General features: G+C 35.1%; 1 protein-coding gene across 1 annotated transcript in view; it reads left to right on the top strand.

The window, feature by feature from the left end:
• Positions 1-11,149: 11,149 nt before the first annotated feature.
• Positions 11,150-20,134, top strand: part of LOC141439308 (uncharacterized) — a gene marked incomplete in the record, with an annotated part of 21,954 nt that continues 12,969 nt past the window's right edge. Inside the window, 4 exon segments of the mRNA XM_074103573.1 lie at positions 11,150-11,341; positions 11,607-11,930; positions 12,819-13,115; positions 19,771-20,134. Of these exon segments, the coding sequence (XP_073959674.1) occupies positions 11,293-11,341; positions 11,607-11,930; positions 12,819-13,115; positions 19,771-20,134 (1,034 nt within the window).

Genomic DNA, 20,134 nt, shown 5'->3' with positions numbered 1-20,134 from the left:
TAACGAAGTTGGGTGCCAAGTGCCAAGGTGCCAAGTTCATTGGTAAGTCCTGAAATTTGTTTATACCTAACAATATAAAATATTTTATAAAAACTTAAAATATACTTAATTTCTTCTTATAACTTAGGATAATATATATTGAAGCCTAAGGTCGGACTTGGCTAGTTCTCAGTTCTCATATACGAATTATTATTTAGTACCTACTAAAACAGTCATGGAAGAGCCCTATGTTGGATGGCTAGTTTCTACCAACAAGCCAAATTTTCGGAAGAATAAAATAAGAACTTACAGCTTTAAAACAGCTTTAAAGCAGCTTTTATAATATAATTCTTATATGAAAACTAGCCAAGTCCGACTGTAAGCTTCAATATAACATCCTTAGTTAGAAGAAGAAATTATATTTGAAGTTGTTATAAAATATTTTATATTGTTATAAATAAATTTCAGAACTGACCAATGAACTTGGCACCCTGGAATCTGGTACCTAATAATAAGAACCGTTTGAGATGTGTTTATGAAATTTGGAGCACATATGTATCTTACACGTCTCAATAAATGAGCCAATTTTTTTTTTAATGTGAAATAGTTTTTGAGTTATGAGGGGGTCAAAAGTGGCTCCAAATGGTTCTTGTGGGTAAAATTACACACGGTGCTGCTCGCCAGTTCTGTTAGCTTAAACTTGGCTTGACACGCTACCGCGTGTCTAGATTTCTTTGATCCTGAACTGTTAGACGGATTTCAGCACGTGAGCTATCATTAGATTCGTCATACATAACTGTCAGGAATATACATATAAAAAAAATTGCTTAAAGAAAACTAGTAATACAAACAAAAAAGAAAAAACCGGCGACGATTTTGAATGGGTTTCATATTTACTTTAACAAAAAGAGCCTTTTTTTTAAAGGTGAAACTCGTAACTATTAGGAAATGAATGCAATTATAGTCTCCTGAACTTAATGTTTTGTAATAAAGTCATCATTTATGAAAATATAGGTATCGACCGATGGAAAACTATAGGTACCTACTGCGTATTATTGAGCTATAGGTACTTACTTAGTATGACGAACAACTAACTAGGTGTTACATAAATGCGACTGGTCACGAAAAACGTCAATTAAACATCCAATTAAACGAAGAGGCATCGTTTTGGGTGAGACACTGCCTTTCATTCAAATGAATCAAATAACAACGCACTATACGAGTAATGTCTTTTTTGCTCTACATCACTTTATTTCAACATGGGAGTCGTAGTCTCTTCTCTATAAGGGGTCGAAGAGTCTTTATAAGGGGTCGCGAAGGCTCGCAAAACCTCCATTGAAAAAAAGTAACCCTTTTAGGATCACTGGCGTGTCTGTCTGTTTATCGGTCGGTCCATTTGTCATAACTAATTTGCTCCAAATCTTGTGAACCGATTGAGTAAAAAATTGGCAAAAATGTACTAATAGGTGATCCAATACGGATCTGTAACGTAAATAACGTAAATAAATGATTTAAATTTTTAACATATAGGTAAGCCATTTTTGGAGGGTAAATTCAAAATCAAAGTTAAAATATCTTTATTCAATAAGCTACAACAAGTATTTTTTATAATATGCCTTAATATGTTTGATTGGTGATTTATTTGGAATTTGTAATAAAAACGTATGCAATTTCAAAAAAACTACATTTTCGTTTTAACCATTCTTTAAGATAATGTAGCTTTAAGCTTCCCTATGTTTCTAGTAGTCAATAGACTTTAACAATAACAAATCACATTAGTGTGAAGTTCCCAATCCGCACTGGGCCCGCGTGGGAACTACGGCCCAAGCCCTCTTGTTCTGAGAGGAGGCCTGTGCCCAGCAGTTGAACGTATATAGGCTGGCATGATGATATTCGATTAAAAATAAAATTGCAAACTATATTGTGTAATCTAGACTTACGAGTACATGTGTCTTGTGACTATATCCCTAAATCAAAGTTTAATAAATACTTAAGTTATAAGGGCTCGCAGGGTGGCGTACGACGCATATGGGTGGTTAGCCTCGCCGCTTGAATGCCCATTGTGCGGTGGGCAGGCCTAATCGCCTGCGAGGGTAGGGCACCCATGACTGCGGCGGGACGGTCTCTAAAGGTGCCCTTTACCTTTAAAAAGGATTCACCATCAAAGGGTAAACTTTTCAGTAGTTTTAGGGCGACCAAACCGTTTTTTTTTTAAACAATTAAACATGCATTACATTTAGTGTTTCTCGCCAAACTGTAACGTTTATTGGCGAGAAGCGCTCAATTTATTTTAATTTAAGTACATAACTACCTAACCACCTCATTCTACATTGTACAAACTTGCAAACAGAAGTAACAAAAGAAAAAAAATGTATATGCATATAGGTACATATTATTGTGGATCCCCGTGGACAAGGTTACCGAGAAGAGAATCCCTCAATTTAGTTTTTATACCTTTAATAATCGTATTTACTTTTTCTTTAAACTGGGTACAATCAGCACCAATATCTGACACAAATACATATCTGATTCGACTCTATTTCTAGGGCCGGTAGGATGTGTCGAATATATTTGCACGCTCCGTTTTGGCAGTTATTAATGCAGGTAATTGTGCCCCAATTAGTGAAATTTAATCAGTGCCACATTTTTTATTCAAAGTTTGTTCAAAGTAGTTCCTAGTTTTTTTCCTGGTTGGTGTTGAGTGTTGGTGTTGGGTGTTGTTATTGGTAGGGTGTTAGTTAGGTAACTAAACTAATTAATGACATTTAGAGCTTAATGTTTCAAGATTCAAGATTCAAAGATTCAAATCATTTATTGTAAGACCACAGGTATATAAACAGTCGTTAATAATGTTGTCAAATATAAAATACTATTATTTACTCTGAAAACTTGCCAATACTAATAAACTTGAATAATAAAGAAAAAAATAGGTAAAAAATCATACACAAAAAGTGCCTGAGTGGGACCCAGAAAAAAACTTGCAGGAAAGATACTAGTAAATAAAGTACACTGCAATCGTTATCGTGTGGTCACCGTGTGCGATCCTCAGGACGGGAGGTCCACGTTTAATGTGCGTGTGATCAGGCGCTGACACCACTTAGCTTGTCTGTTTATATTCGCCGTAGTACTGAATTAGAATGGCACGTAATATCTAACGACTGTAGAGTCTTTAAGTTAAAGTGTAGTGTGCTTTAAGAGGAACTCAAATTAAATTAGAATAACGGTTAGACATTAATAAGCAAGTTTTTATTCTGTAATTAAGCTACTTAGAAGCTGTTTAACAGGTGCCATTGTAATGATCAGTCCGTGCCGTACCCGATTTTAAAATAAAATGGAACAATTTCTTCCCGTGGGTGGTAAAAGAAAGAAAGACAACACATTAAAAAAAAAAGGCGACTAAAGGTCATTACAGCCACCGGGCATCCGCCTCCTCGAGCGGATATTATTCTTCATATGGATTTGTATGGGCATGCGCTCACTACATCAACTCCGTAGCGTCACCGGATCGCCTCACTCGCGAGGTTGCCACACGCGGCGCGCGGACGGCGAGTGGACCACTCGGTGACAGCTCGCTGCTCCCTGCCATGGGCTACTACTAGGAAATTCGTGGACCTCGCGAGGTCCACTCGTTGTCAACGCGGCGTCCACCTGTGGACCACCTGTCGACAACGAGTGGACGCCGAAAGACGAGGCAGTGCTGGTCGGGTGCCGGGTGGCTCTACTGATCTGTGGCCTTGCAGCCGCAGCAGCATTCTAATGTTATCAACTGTGACCACCGGACTTCAGGTCTGCGGTGTGAAAGGCAAAGGGAACCCATCACACTATTTTGCCAAGAAAATCGTCATGAAGGTTCACTGCCGGTCCTCATCCGACGATCACAACCGCTTTGTCAAGAGTGTAGCGACTTAGAAGAGAAGAAGATATCAATGATAAAATAAATACAAGGACTTGCAAAGAGATGTTAGAGAAACTTTTTTATTTGTGAAGAACTTTTATCATTCATATCATACATACCGTAGAGTGGGTGGTAGATACACTCGTAAGAAAGCAAGTAGACATAAAAGTACACAATTTTGTCCAACTATTTTATTCTCACTTTACGCTTTTTGCATTTGTACAAAACCACCTGTATTGCCTTGCCTGCATATCCAGTATTAGCGCATTGGTACAGCTCAAACCCAGGAAGGGTAAAGTTTATAATTAATTAATTCTAGATTATAGCTCTTACACCATACAATGTTCATGCGGGCTTCCTAGGAATGCTATGTCAGCTCTCATTCAAAAACAAAGGGTTTCATTGCTATTTAACAGGGCAATGCTGTTGGCACAATGGGGAGCTTTGGATCGGACGGCTCTATAGGTGGGGGTCGGATTTGTTGAAATTTATTCACGAAGTATGTTCGGGATTTAAGTATTATTTGTATATTTTATAACATTTGACTAAATTTGTTGCGGATGTGCCAATCAATTATTTGTATGTTTTTTATTAATTCTCAGATAAGTGGTAGGTAAAGTTGCTGTTTCAAATAAAATGTTTCTAACGTATGAAATTAGTCAAAAAATTCAGACACTATCGAGCACATGGGAAATTAATCTACGGAATTCGAAAAAATATTGTCGCTGAGAGTAGAGTAAGTAGAGTTCTGACTTTTTGACTTTTTTCAGGCTACACGGCAAACCCTTAACCCGATCGTCTTTGTTTTAGGCTCAAATTGTAGCTGACTAAATTGCCCAGAGGATTTTTTCTCAAATTTTTGATATCATTCTTGTTTCCAAAATATCGAGGGCCAAAATCAAAAATTCGAAAAAATAGTTATTTGTCACAAGGGAGCAAAATGGTGTATTTACGGCGAGGGCGTAAATTGAATCCAGAAAGTAGCGAAGGATTCTACAATAGTGAGTTAACGCCCAAGATGAAAATAATTTTGTTCCCGAATGGCTCATACAACTTTTCACACAGAGCATTAAAACACTTGAAAAAATATTCTAAATAATATTAAAGAATAACTAGCATAGAAAATGGCGTGGCTTTATCAACTTCAAAAAATGGCATTTGCAATAAAACACTTAGAAAAGCCTTGAACAGAAAAGTTGCACTTTGCTCCCTCTCGTCAGGGAGGAAAAGTTACTTTTCTGAAGGAGAGGTGTGAAAAATATTTTTTTTCACTGTTTCGGCCATTACTTTTTTCGTTTTTGACTTTCTCGAATAATTCTTTTGCACCATACAGCTCTCATGTTTTTTTGAGCCCTTTTTTAATATCATATCTTCACTACTCTCCGAGATAAGGGGATCACGAGCCTACACTGGAGCGAACGAAAAGACATTTCCAATGTCAAAACAAAGGAAGTTCACTGTAGACTTACATTGATGTATTTGTTTACAATATTACTACATCATAGTGACAGAATGTTACACTCGCCTAAAGTTTTCCATCACATACTTATTGCTATTTTGAAATCAAGGAGTAAATAACGATAGTTTTAGTTTAGCTTATATTCAGTTTTAGTTTTATGTAGTTTATGATATTCGTTCATTAGGTATAATAGGTTCAAAGGTTAGGTAGGTTAGGTGTATTAGGTTCATTAGGCTGGCAGCGGATGGATGCGAGGGGCTGGAGATAGTGTTGTGGCGCGCCATGGAACAGGCCTATGCCCAGCAGTGGACTGCTGTGGGCTGATGATGATGAGGTATAAATAAAATTTAATGATACGAAAATATAGCCAAATTTAGTTTTTATCTTATAACTAAATTTTATAATATCTTATATCTAATTTAAAGAGTAGGTACTAAGTTATTAAAAATTTTTTCATCACACTTGCTCGTAAACAGTGTCGTAACATGCAGGCTACCTTGATTGCAACCCCCAAATAAAACCCTCGAACTTAATGTGCTTGTCATGAAACCCGTGGTCGGTAAATGAGTCATTGCTCGTACTAATTTTGTTGTCATGAAGCCCAAGGTCGGTAAAGGAGTGTGATACTGCATGGCGTGCAGGAGCGCGACGCGCGCACTTCGGGCGCATGGTCAGGCTGGGTGTAATAAGCCCTTTGAGTACTCTATATGTGACTGAAGTTTATTGCATCCTGGCCTTGAATTAATAGCTAATTTTAAAGACTAACTAACTACCCCTTCTTAACCTACTTAATACTTCACTTAAATTGTGATAACGCTATGGTGATTTAACTTAAATTAATTTATGGCCTTGTGATCGTGAATCGTCTAGTGGATAGGAACCTACCTTATGCCCAGCAATAACCTAAGTGCTTTTATTTGAGAATTAATTTGAAAAACCTACAGTTGTGTTTCTAATGTTATAATTAATTAAGCAGTACCTAACTTCGTGATAATTTTGACTCTAGATTGAACTCTACTGAACTTTAGGGTGTAATTCTAATTACTGAGATGTGAATTTAGATATACTAGTAAGTTTAGATTGGATAGTTCTAGAAATGGATCTTTCAGGTTACCTAGAATAATCAGTTTGGAAAAATGAGAGGAAATATTTCTACTACGGATAGTGTTTGTGTTTGTATTACTTCTGAATCTATTTTGACTTAAAACTAAGTTTAATACCGAGACCTGAGGTCTCGGAGGGTCTCAACCTGCCACCCCCGACCCTTTCCTTTCGCACACCAGAGCAATATATCTCTATGGATATGTCAAGTTGTGATTTTACTAGACTAAGCACTAACTTTCGGTGCATTCAAATCAAAGTATGGAAATACAAACACAATGTTTTGTAACAAGTTGAATCTAGTTTTAGACTTATGGTTACTTATTCTATGCTTATATTAGAATACTCTATGAGATGCTTAATTATAACTTTGATAATTAGTTCAGGAATGAGTTTAGACACTACAGCTATTCATTTACTATAGGCACTAGTATCTCTTAATTTAGATTATGTCTTATCTATCTTAGATATATGGAATGTCTAATTTGACATAATTTTATTTTGGTATAATTACTTATCTCATAGTGACTTTCACTTATTTTAATGAGCTATCTACTTAGTCTAATTTTCTAGTTCTACCAGCATTTGGCGTTACCAGAGTAAAGCAGAAAGTAAGTACCGATTTCTATACTTTACGCCCAGAACACAAGCGTTAATAATAATCTAACTAGCTTATAACTAGATAACCCTTGGGTATTCAAGATAACCTTTGTATTAGGTTTTGGACTCGTCTATGACTAGTTTTGTCTCAATTCATATATTTTAAATGAACAATAAACTGTTTCAACTATCAATCCTTAATCAATTATGTTTAAATCGAGATCGAATGAAAAGTACGTAAATTTCCAGATAGACTGTTGCCTGGTATGTGTCAACGTAAGCTATCGACCGTAGTCAGGATTTCTACATCCGTTCACTCAATGTAAGTAGGTACGACAACTAAAACAGCTAGTATGTATTTATAACACGAAAGACTTTTGTATTTTAATTGATAGATGGTCCAAAACCCTCTACGATTTTATCTCTAACTTATTACTAGACATAATTTGATGAGATCTTGATCAAAAGTATGAATATGATGTTTGATATTAATTTTATCAAAACAAAGCTTATTTTAGCTGGCAATCGTAATTCAAATCGAAATTAGATGATAATTGTGTTAAATATTATTCAGTAAGTTATCTGGCATTTAATTGTCCACTTAGCTATGAGATCGTGTCATATCAATTCCCGCTTATTCATTATAGGAAAGACAGCTAAAATATGTTATTGTTATTTACTCTTAACAAAATGATCAAACCGTATTTTGGTTTTAAATTGAAGTCAACTTACTAATTTTAATAAAGTTATTCGTAGTCAAGTTCTTATGAACTAAGTTTTGTATAATGAAGTTTTGACGTAAGTACTTAAATAAATTTTATGTTTTAACTATTTTATTTCTTAAAATCTAGTTTATGCCTTAAAACTATGTGTGTGCGAGTTTAAGCTTTCCCTAGCTCTGTGTTGGAGTTTAGCAATTTGGAGGAAAACCCTCATAGGTGAACTAATTGTGTGGTGAGTTAAAAATAGTAACTTTTCCCGGTGTAAGGAAACGCTACTCTAGCTAAGCCCTATGAACTTCCCTACCTATATAGCCCTAATAAATCCTACAATTGTACTTTAAGCTTGCCTGAGGCCCCTACTCTCTGTCTGTGATTAGCAAAACTAGGGAATTAATCCCACATGTACATTTAGTGTAATGTAGAAATTCACGGTGCAATGAATTTCTTCTAATCTCCTATCAACAATGATGGTGTGTATACCTAAAGCCCTATCGGTCCCTAAATGGTGCTGAGCTCTCAACTTTCCCGAAGGAAAGTCCCTATGACGGAGAGCCCCGCGGAACAGCAGAATACCTAACGTTGTGCATAAATACGTAAATAAATAGGGGACAGGAATTCTGAGTTTCTTAAGTACAAACCAAGCGTCAACAAGACACGCATTCACTTCGACGAGCGCTACTTAGTCGTTACAAAAGACAAACAGAATCCACTGGTGGCTGGTACGACAGTAATTTGCCGCTGAAGCCGCCACAGCTTCAGGAAGTGGAAGCCTATATTATCCACGGTTGTCACCGTTAGGTGTCAGACGATATAAGCGGACTTAAAGCTCAACCAAGGTACGTTATGGAGGAACCAAAGTCATTTCCATTAAGTTGGGAAAAACACAGAAAAGTTATGGGTTAGTACAAAATATACGTAGGCTGAAATGAAACGCTATAAAACGATCACTCCACACTACAAGAACAAATAAGGAACTTCACCGCCACAAGACCGCAAAGTTTCCCTCACACAAAGATTTTCCGAATGAAAATCAGCACTAAATATTTCACAAATAGTTAAAAAACCAGAGAGTTAATCATTATTCCGCAGATTAATGATCAAGACCCCGACACTTTACTTCCTGAAGAAATACTCACATTCTTGTAAATTAACATTAATTCAAATTAAAATAAATCAAAAACCCCAATTAAAATTAATGAATTAAAATTAACCGATACTATTGACTCTAATTTGTTAACAAAATGGCGCACAGAAACTAAACCCCCCGACTAGCAAAATAACGATGTTGACTCTACGAAATCTAAATCCATCTGGCTCCCGCCTTTTTTGTGTCACCTCTATTTATAGCTTCTCTCCCGGGACCTCTGGTATTTTCGCGCCAAGCGACCAAACGACGCCAAGCTTACCAAAGTCGACAACGTTGACATTGCCAGCTCTCGCTTTTTCTTCTGCCAAATCCTTATCTCAAAATAGCCAAATTTTATCCGTAAAATTTATTCTTGAACTAAAATTTCCTATTTATCTTGACACTATCCTAGCTTAACTATTCTAGTAAATACGTTTCATTTTTATATTGTGCTACAACAATAATTTTCAATAAATATTTATATGTATTTGTCAAATACTTCAATTTTACCTCAACGTTTTAATTTCCTTAACCTATCTAACAATAATCTTACCTCTAATGATAATTTTCTACTTATTACTCCCTACACTCTTTGAATATAAATAGCCAATTACATACTTCTATTGTTCGTTATAAAATAGCTAATTTGCCTACAATTATTAACTGGTATCCCCAAATTCGCGCCACTTATTCATAGTTCCCTTTGTCGTATTAACGCTACTCAAAATTTGCTTATAATTTCGCCACGTTCCTACTTTAAGTCAGTGCGACAGAGTGCTTGTAATTTCATCATAACTAAATGTGTAATTACTCTGCTAATACTACTCCGTTTGAATGAAAACTTAAATTTATAAATAGATAATGAACCAATAATCTATACTATGATTACGTAATGCTTGCATTTTCGGTTTTTTTAACTTATTTAGCTAATTTCGACAACTTGCCGTTTCCATGATGCTTTCGTTGATATTTCTTTAAATTAACATAATTATTAACATCAAATGTATCTAAGATCTACTGTAGACTAATACTAATGATTCTATTACTATATCAAGTCTATTTTTGATGAATTTGTGACCATATTCTTGTTTTTAGATAAAATTTACATTTCCATTACCAAAAGCGACCTATAATTCCCACGTGAAACTAACTAAATAGCCTCCCAGGTTAATCTGCCGCTAAACCCAGTTCGGCATTAGTTCACTAATTTTCCATGACGCCTACCATTAATTCCTTTAATTGACCATAGATGGCGTTTTTTTACATTAATTATTATACCCGAACAACACAATTCTAATCTCCAATTAAATTTAACATTTACTCATTAAATTGACTGCTAAATTATCCCTGCTTTAATTACATCGACATTCTAATCTCAATTACTCTTATTTAACTGTCTTTGTCGACATGTTTTTGTTTCGAGTTTCATCAAACCTTCATAGATGGCCCCTAACAATTTTCTACTAATTTATTCCCAGTGACGGTCGTGTGACACATCCGAACCGTTACATGGGGTAGGGCAGCGCGGAGGCTGGCGCTGCCAAGAGCGTAATCAGCGGTATCGGCATTTTTTGAAAAAATATTAGTTTTTCTTTTTACAAAATATACAATTTTACTCGCAAATGTGATGAAAAAACATTGTACGGCGCACGCGGTACTAGAATTATGAACATCGACTCATTAAAGCACTCAGTCTTCGACTTCGGGCTTCTAATAGACTCTCGTTCGTAGTTCCTTATTTACCGCCCTTAAGACACAATGTACTATCATGAACAGGTTTTTAATAGCTTTACTTGGAACTAATGTATTTAATATGACTGATAAATTAATTGATTGAATATTAACTGATAAAATATAATATAACAACGGTTGATTGTCAAGCAACACGAAGTGTATTGTTGAGAACATTTACAAGATACGTTCTTCTAGACAATATAATACTTGTATGTATACGTTGATTTAAATAATATACAAACCATTTTATCTCAAGACAGAATACCCAGTTAGTAAATATAAAAAAGCATGAAGAAATTTTTAAATAAAAAAATGTTTAATGTTCAAGCAACGGATAACCCTTTAATTCTAAATTTTCGAAGATTAAGTGTAAGTGCAAGTATCAAATGTACCTATGAGTAAAAGGAAGTAAATGAGTATAATATGGTGAACCAACGCCCTCTATCAGTGGGTTTTATTTCACGTATGTGACGAAGATAAGAACGGGTCTGGGATAAAGTGGGTTTTCCTTGACTTTAAACTTGTGGCACAACAGTTGGTTTGCCGGCCAACTCAGCACACTGGTTTTGCAATAAATACTTGATGATAGCTTGAATTTGGCTTCCTAATAGTGATACCAACTGTTGGACAAACGATAAAAACAGTAAAAAATCTGTAAAATTTAGTGCAAATAAACATGAAGGTGTATTTGGTGAAAATATTTTTTTGTGTTCTGTTACTTTTGGGTAAGTAATCTTAACCATACGATATTTGACCAGACAAAATAAATAAATATGGGTAATATAAAACCTACTACTAGAAACATTGTTCTCTTTATTGTTACCTATACGTAACCGTAACAAAAATATTATTGTAATTTCGTTAATCTTACCTACCTATATCTATTTATGCCAAAAACCTGATTCAAAAGGATTATCAAAGTTGATGCTACTCTATATTTTTTTCTAAAATAAAATGGTTTGATAAGTCAAGTTTATTTCTTAATTGCAGCAACTACTTCCAGTAAACCGACAAAGTCCACATGGCTGACAACAATCAATATATCACCTTTAAAAGGGTCAAAGATTGATATAACGCTGAGCAACATTGGTCGCCAAGAAAACTGTTACTTAGACAGGGGAAATACGAGAATAAACGGCTATGCCTTCAATACTCGTAAACTAGTTGTGCCACATAACAGTACCGAGCTCGTGTCGTGTCGGTATCAGCTGGGTCCCATAGACAAGCGACATCTCGGGGCCTGGACGATTTGCGGAAGAACTGATGATGACTCTATCAGTGATCGCTGTCAGAGGATTCATATTTTAGGACAAGGTAAGTGGGGCATACTGTATACAGATATAAGTTCGCTTCTTCCCTATAAACATGATAAATCCTGATTTGTAAAAGACTACATACGGCGTATCACCAAGATTTACCCCATATAACATATTTTGTTCCGACGAAATGACTTTCTGCTACTTGCGGCGCTTCTCCTTTTCAATCATGGTCTTTCCGAAAGCGCTGGTAGTATAAAAAAGTGAAATGTAAAAGAATCCTTTGCGGCCTACGTGACGTTTGATAAAAGTTTTGACTTTTTTCAACACCATGCTCATTTAACCCGTCCTTGGCCCCATACAAAAATGATAATCTAAAACGGGTGGACGGATTTGGATGCAACTTGGTATGTAGATAGCTGGACATGCGGAATAAAATATAGGCTACTTTTATCCCGACATTCCCACGGGATCGGGATACCATCATGAAATCTCAATATGCAGGGTTTAGAGTCATAAAATTCGGCACAATCGTTTTTAAACAATTTATTGAATCAGGCGTTACTTTGCGGAGGTCCATATCAATGAACTAAAAGAGCGGGTGAGCAAGGAAATTCTTTTAGTTCATTTTTTACAATCGTTTTTGATGAAAATCACGGTTTAATTCTTGGGAATTCCCATAGGACTTTAGTAAAATCCCGAAATTCAATTCTACTGCCGGATCTAATGATCTACGCGTGCGAAGCCGCGGCTAAAGTCTAACAAGTAGCTAATATTTAGGGCCCGTTTCACCATTAATTGATTAATGTTTTGTGCCGGATAAATGTGATGCCGTCTCTGTTTGTTGTGTACGAATAGACGGACACGGCATCACATTTATCTATCAAATAAAATTAAACAATGGATGGTGAAACAGCCCCTTAAGGCCTATTTACTATTTTTTCAGAGGATGATTGCCAAGTGACAACTAATCACACTGTCCATGTAATGAGTGGCAGCAATTACACGATGGACCAAAGCGATACCATATTCTCAGAGTGCCATGTCGTAACTCCATACGGAGAAGATCTGGTGTTGACTGAAGATTCCGACTATCCTGGCATCAGGCTTCTAGACGCTAGCTTGTGTAAAGTCGTCATTAGAAAAAGAAAGACGACTGCAGTTGAAAATTGGACGGTGTATGGAAGAGTTGAGACTTTGTTCAGTAGTTGCAAGGAAGTCCGCTATCCTGTGCGGCTTTACGGTATGTATAGTTCTTGAAACTTACCTACTAAGAGTTGATTTGAGGAGAAGGTACGATTAAAATAATATAATTTTAGTTTGATAATTACTATTCTCATATCGTCGATGATACTGTAATGCTGTGTAACCAACAATGGCTAATGCGGCATAATAATCTACGGAAATAGCAAATTTGAGATTTCACGTCTGGTATCATAATGTAAAAACAGGAAGATATCTTAATTTTAACGCTCTCTTGAAAAAAAATGTTATTGTGGGTTACGCAGCATTGTAGTATCATCGACGATATAGTTTCGTGGTTTTAGGTTAGTTTTGTTTAAATTGTATTTTAGGTATGGAAATCAAAAATTGTTTTATTACCATAAGTTTAATTCAGTACCTGGGCGACCGAGCCTAGGTCGGAGTATTTTTTGTTAAATCGTTTTTTTAAGGAAATTTGTATTTAAATAAACTTTTAACATTGACTAAATACATATATAAAAAAACCTAAGCTAAAAATAGTCAATTTGCAATTGATACTTTGTTCCAGTAGAATTTTAACGTTTTAAGTATTCGTTACTAGCGTTTGATTTAATTTCTAATCTTTATTATTCGTGTAGTAAACACGAAATAATCTGTAAACAGATATGTTTAATGTGATTGAGTAATGGTAAAGCCTTGATTTCATTCGATTAGAAATATTAAAATGCAACATTACAACGCTGCATGAGTGTTTCAAGATGAAAACTTTTTGGTCGATTTTCAGGCGTTTTTACTGGCCGGTTTTGTCCTGCCTGTTATAGCTTGGTTATAGCTATTAGATTAGGTATGCTACGTATTTGGATCTTTTGTTTGAAATTTGAAATTTTGCTTCTGGGATTCGATAGTTCGATCATTCTTTGATCACACCAAGATCACACGTGGTCGAGCGTTGAACATATATCTTGTTGCTGCAATTTTTACTTAGAACAGTCACCATAGTTTCTTCAATACAGTTTTACCACCACTTTAATTTGGCCTCATCTTTTGGAAGCGGAGCTGGTTTGCGCTACAAGCCAATATCAGTAGGGTAGACCGGGGACAACTGAAACGATTTTACCTTAACCGCCTGTAACTTTTTTATTTTCATGGTTAGAAAGATGTAGACCTAAATATTTCAAGTTTAGTTATCTGGTCCCTAAATAAGATGAACTTGAAAGGTCTAGCATCCATAGTTATTTGTCCATAACGTAATAAAGATAATGGGGCAGAGTGGTTCAATTGACCACACATGGCTGACAATTGAAACACTATGTGGGGTCAATTGAAACACCCTAATATTTTCGGCACAATTAAAGTAATTTTATCTGTTATAATCTTTTTCATCGCTACCATAGTATACAATGAGCTCATCAAAATTCCACATGCATAACATAAAATTTTACAATTTATGACCTCTGAACATCTCGATTTAAAAAACGCGCATAAAAAAAATGTATAGGACTTTTAGCTGTCTTTGTTGCTGTTACCTTATAAATTTAACTTAATCGAAGTAGTTATGATTCAAAAGTAAACAAAAAATACAGAATTAAAGTGGAAAAAGCATATTCATTTTTCATACAAAAGTGCTTGTTTCAATTATAACAATGTTTCAATCATAACCACTCCGATATTTTATTTATAAAAATATTAAGTTCATATGCCAAGATGAAATAAAAATGTTCTTAAACTTTTTCTGATATAAATATATGAATTCCATAAAAATTTAATGAAAATTAAAAATTAGGTCTGTTAGAAATGTTCTTAATATATAAGTAAATGTGTCTACTCCAATAATTATTCGTGATACTTATATATTCTTTATAAACGAAAAATTGTTAATGAACGGTTTCTAAAAAAATAAAAGTCTATCACGAATAATTATTGCATCAGACACAATATATATTAAGAACAGTTCAATCAGAACACATTTTTAATTTTAATTCAATTTTTACAGCATAATCGAGAAAAACTAACAAAAATGCACCGTTGCCAGCTCAGCAGGTATAAAACGCTCTTACAATAACCAACCTTATCTGTTAACAATTGTAGGTACCTACTTATAGTCAGTCTCGTGAAAAGACTGAAGTATGTGTAGTTTATACTAACGCCTTTATGCGAATTTGAAAAAGGAATATTTTTAATTGCACATCAAATAAATAATTGCCTATCAATTTATTCTCATCATTTATATACCTTTGTACATCAATTAAATTATTTCAATACAAATAAACTAAATGTTTAGCAAAACTAGTACTATTCAAAAATATACATCAACACAAACTATACAAAAATACTACAATCACATCAAAAATACTGACTGCACAGCAAAAATACTGACTCCACAGCAAATTAACTAGAGCGTGCGTAGATGATACTCATTCTCATAGCAAAATAACTTTTACTGTAAATTTGGTACTTACCAGAAAATTAGGTACGACGACGAACGGAGCGAGAAGGATCGTCATTGGTGTATCTAGGGTTATTATTCAGGGAGGCCTGGCCTAGATTTTTGTGTGAAGATATCAGTATTATATAATTTTGAATCGGTAGCCCAACAACCTGGGGTGGGTAATAGACCATACTGGGTGGGCACGGCCCACCCGGCCCCCTCTATACGCCTATGAGGAGCGTTAGGTACAATTGTGACCAGAACCTTATTTATTTGGCCCCTAATAGTGCTGGTTATGTAAAAAGTATACCTATACATGCTGAAAATAAATTGATAGGTAATTATATATTTGATGTGCAAAAATAGAAGCTATATAAAAAAGAGTTACAGTTTTGTATTTTTTTTATTAGGTTATATTTTGAGTGGAGTATTTGCTGTGTTATCCGTAATTTTGATTAGATTTTTTTTTGAATAAAAAAAGTCCTTTATGTGCGTTTAAATACTATCCTTTGGAAATATATATTAAAAAGTATTATTATTTAGCGGTTTTAATTTGACACTACTAAATAAAATATTTTTAACTAGGTCAAAAATAGCAGCAATGTTTGTGAACAGCATGTATGTGCATCGAACCTCCCTTATATTTGAAGTGGGTTACTTTTGGGGACGATTAAAACGCGTGGATGATAAAAACGTTTCAATCGTCCACAAGCAAGTTGTTTCTACCGTCCCCACATCACATTTTTTAATTCAAGGTCAAATATTACTCATCAAAGACACTCTAAAGCTGATCCATAACAATAAAACACGCGTTTATTCCTTACTATTACCCTCCAATAATTTAATCAGTCAAAATACAAGAGTAAACAAAGTTATAAGAAAACATAGTAGATCACAAATTCATGTTTTGACTGCGAAAAATTTCGATGGCTCCTCGACAAGTCCACGCCGCTCGGTCGCTCGAGCGTTATTGGTCGAGGATTCAGCCGTGGCCGACCGCGTGTTCTGAGTGTTGCGTCATACCCGTAGGTGTAGAGGAGGTGGATCTTCAGCCAGGCAGTTGGAGTGTGGCAGGGCTCAGAAATAAAAATATGGAAAGTATCCGACACGGAGCTTTATTGACTTTAATACTTTGGTACAACAGATGATGATTATATACTTGTAACACGTTAAACGGAGGATTTAGAATTATATGGAATATTAGTACGCAGACCGGACACAGAGGTCAAGAGGTTCAGACAGAAGTGACAGATCAAAATTGTGTTACAATATGCAAGAAAGCGAAACCAGTGATGCCATATCCTTCATGTCCAAATGTAAAGAATGACATTCACTAACATAGGTATCATAGTTTTCGAGAAATTTGACTTGTTTCAATCATAACGTGTTTCTATTGTCCCCGGTCTACCCTATTATTCGTGTTATTTTTCACAATTATTTTTGGCCTCTTCTTTACTGAAAAAGTAAGTATCCATGTGGAATTTCTTAAATTTAATTATGGGGTTGCTGGAGAGATGCTCTGCAGCAACCCCAAATTCAATTAATTGTACCCTCGATTACGTTGAGCTACAATTTATTTTTAAGTAGGTACTAATTCGGTACATATTGTCTTAAAAAATCACAAAACAGACAGTGGGGTTGCCAGGGAGCATGACGTTGAACACGCCCAAGATAGGGTTCCGTAGCCATTACGAAAAATTCAAGTAATATTTTTCTAAGGATTTCGTATTGTCTACGGAATCTTCCAATAAGGTATATTTTATACCTTAAACCTGTTCATTTGGATGCTACAAGGTATAATTTTAACTGTACCAATTTTCAAACCTACACGATTTTTTTCCCTTGATTTTATTAATTTTCTTACCCTAGTGGGAATTTCGGCAGAAAATGTAGCTTATACTCGTATGTTATTTTAGATGTCCATCTACGTACCTAATTTCATCAAAATCTGTCAGCCACTTCAGCGTAAAAGAGTATCCAAGACACCAACGCACACATGTACATAGGATTTCTTTATTTTTTGTACAAAAGCAGCTGAACAAGTAATTCAATAAACTTGGGGCCGGTAGGCTACGGGAGAGGGGTTGCGACCCCCGCTCCGGGTCGTACCTGGTTCAGCAGGTGGCGCTGGCCATACAGCGGGGAAATGCGGCTGGCATTATGGGCACTTTTGAGCCGGGTACGACGCGGAATGGTGGTTTTTAGGTGGAAGTTTAGGTATTTGTTTGTAGTTTTATAGGTTTAAGTTGATTTTATTTTGTTTATTTTAATTTTAGTTGACATTGTTTTTATCATTTGAATTGTATAAAGGTTTTTTTGATAAACTTTATCTAACTAAATTATTTCGTATTTAACAGTTAAACTCGGTCGGTCGGTAGGTATTACTTCCATAATGGATAGGTACATTATGGAAGTAATTTAGAAAAACCCCAAAAAAGTTTTTAAAATTCTCTTAAATAGGTAAATAAATATTTACCGTAAGTTGGGTGTACTTTCATGAACGTAGAGCGGAGGGAGCAGAGATAGCTATAGATATTATACTCTTAGAATCGTCATATCACGTTCGTGCAATGCTTATTTCGACGCACTTTGTTTGTTTTATATGGTTTGTCGACCGTTTTGTATGGTAAAGCCGAAGCAAAGATCGCTTACATTTTTTATAAATACTGAATGTCTTGTTGTCCTATTTTGTAAATATTGGGCAAGCCGATGGGAATAGGGCTCTATGGACGCTTCGCCACTTATACAGTGTGTTATCTGCAGCCAGGATTTTTTAATATGGGAAGTTAAAGTAACGTATTTCTGTAACTTAACGTGACATTAATATAATTAATTAAGTAAAATTCAGGCTTTGTTAACTTACTAACAAAATTATAATTGCCAGCAATGTACAGCAAAGTACCAATGACAAGTAAGTGTTAATTGACAGCCTCGTATGTCCTCGTTCCGATTTGCCTCAATAGAAGCTTACCCTTAAAGTCATAAGATATATATACAAGTGCCCTAATATGGTAAGATATTTATCTTCAAATTAAAACAGCTTTATAAATTATGTAAACAATTGTCGCAATTAATAGATAAACTATTAACCATAATGATAATATTATGCACTTAGTTGTTGCAATATTTCAAAAAAGGTACCATTGTTCGAGTGTGGCTTAGTTCGTCTCTATCGTATCGGTTTGATAAGAAAAGGACGTACATATCGACTAAGCGAGACGCGGTCACCTAAGCTGTAAAGAAGTACTAAGTACTATCAACCTGTTGAGATAAAATATTAAAAGATTCAACACACAAGATTAAACAAAACATAGATGTCAGTCTAACGTTAGCAACGAGAGATCCTTCAGGTCTCACTATCGGACATTACCAAAGACAAAGTATTAAAGATAAGATTAACAAAATAGAAAAAATCTTGTAATCGAACGAAGGATGAAGGCTTCGTGTTGCGTGTTATCGGCGGAAAGACGAAGCTAATGATTAATTAACTGAGTTTGAGCCACTGGTGAAAGTGTAGTGCTATAATGCGCTCGTTTCTGAAGACGTTCCTGCTGGCAGTGCTGCTGGCAGGTAACTTTAAATTAAAATAGAGCAATCGGTTAAGAATTTCTATCAAATCTGTATAAAGTGCAATGCGATGTGATTGTGATTTTTGAATTAAATTAAATTACCTACGGTTGTAGAAGATGTTTTAAAATTAACCCAGGATATTTCGGCAGATGGTAGGGTTAAAGTCAAAGTCAAAGTCAAAAAATATTTATTCAACTTAGGCTATAACAAGCATTTATTAAATGCAAAAGCTATTATTAAATGATATTATAATGATATATAATTAATAAATGTTCGCTATTTGAAGGGGTCGCTAATGCGGATCGGAATTATTTCCTAATATCCCTGTCCATGATAATAATCATTAACTTTATAATACGCCTTTGATATTTATGTCTTCTTGACAATACATCTGAAGAGTGATTGAAACACCCACCCCTGTAAACATTTTTTAAGATTTTTTAAAAGTAGTTAAAAAGATACCATTCACCGTGTCTTAATTACATACACTGATAGATGGAAGTATACTGCGTTAATCAATCAAATCAAAAATTACAAACGAAGCCGAAAATCTTAACAGGGAGATAAATATCCCAAAGATCTTTCTGGATTCATTTTTAAACCTCTTGTAACAAATGAAACTGCAGTTTTACAATCAAGTCTTAATTCATTTCAGTCACTTATACGATGAGATTATAAATGAGGGTTTCTTTTGTAGGGATAAGTGCTTCTGATGACGTTGTCACGAATCATTTCAACAAAGGTGAATTTGCGGAAATTTTCGTGGTGACTTTTCCGAATACTGCATCAAAATGTTACCTGGTCACTCCACAAAAAACAGAAATAGACTTTACAAAAGACGACACCAAGTATGTATTACAACCCAGCAACGCGCTTACTAATTGTATAGTAAGGATAAATGATTTGAATAAAGATGATGAAGGCTTATGGTCTTTGCATGCTGTTGTGGGTTCAAGAGAACTAGTAGAACATTTGGATATAGCAATTAATGAGGCAAGTTCATCGGAAGACAAATCAAACGAAAACGTCTCGTCAGAACCTGATTTTTCTGAAGATTCATC

This window comes from Choristoneura fumiferana, chromosome 20, assembly GCF_025370935.1.
Source record: "Choristoneura fumiferana chromosome 20, NRCan_CFum_1, whole genome shotgun sequence".
In the NCBI taxonomy this organism is placed as follows: Eukaryota; Metazoa; Arthropoda; class Insecta; order Lepidoptera; family Tortricidae; genus Choristoneura; species Choristoneura fumiferana.
The sequence above is the reverse complement of the archived record's forward strand: the minus strand, read 5'-3'. Positions and strand labels throughout refer to the sequence as shown.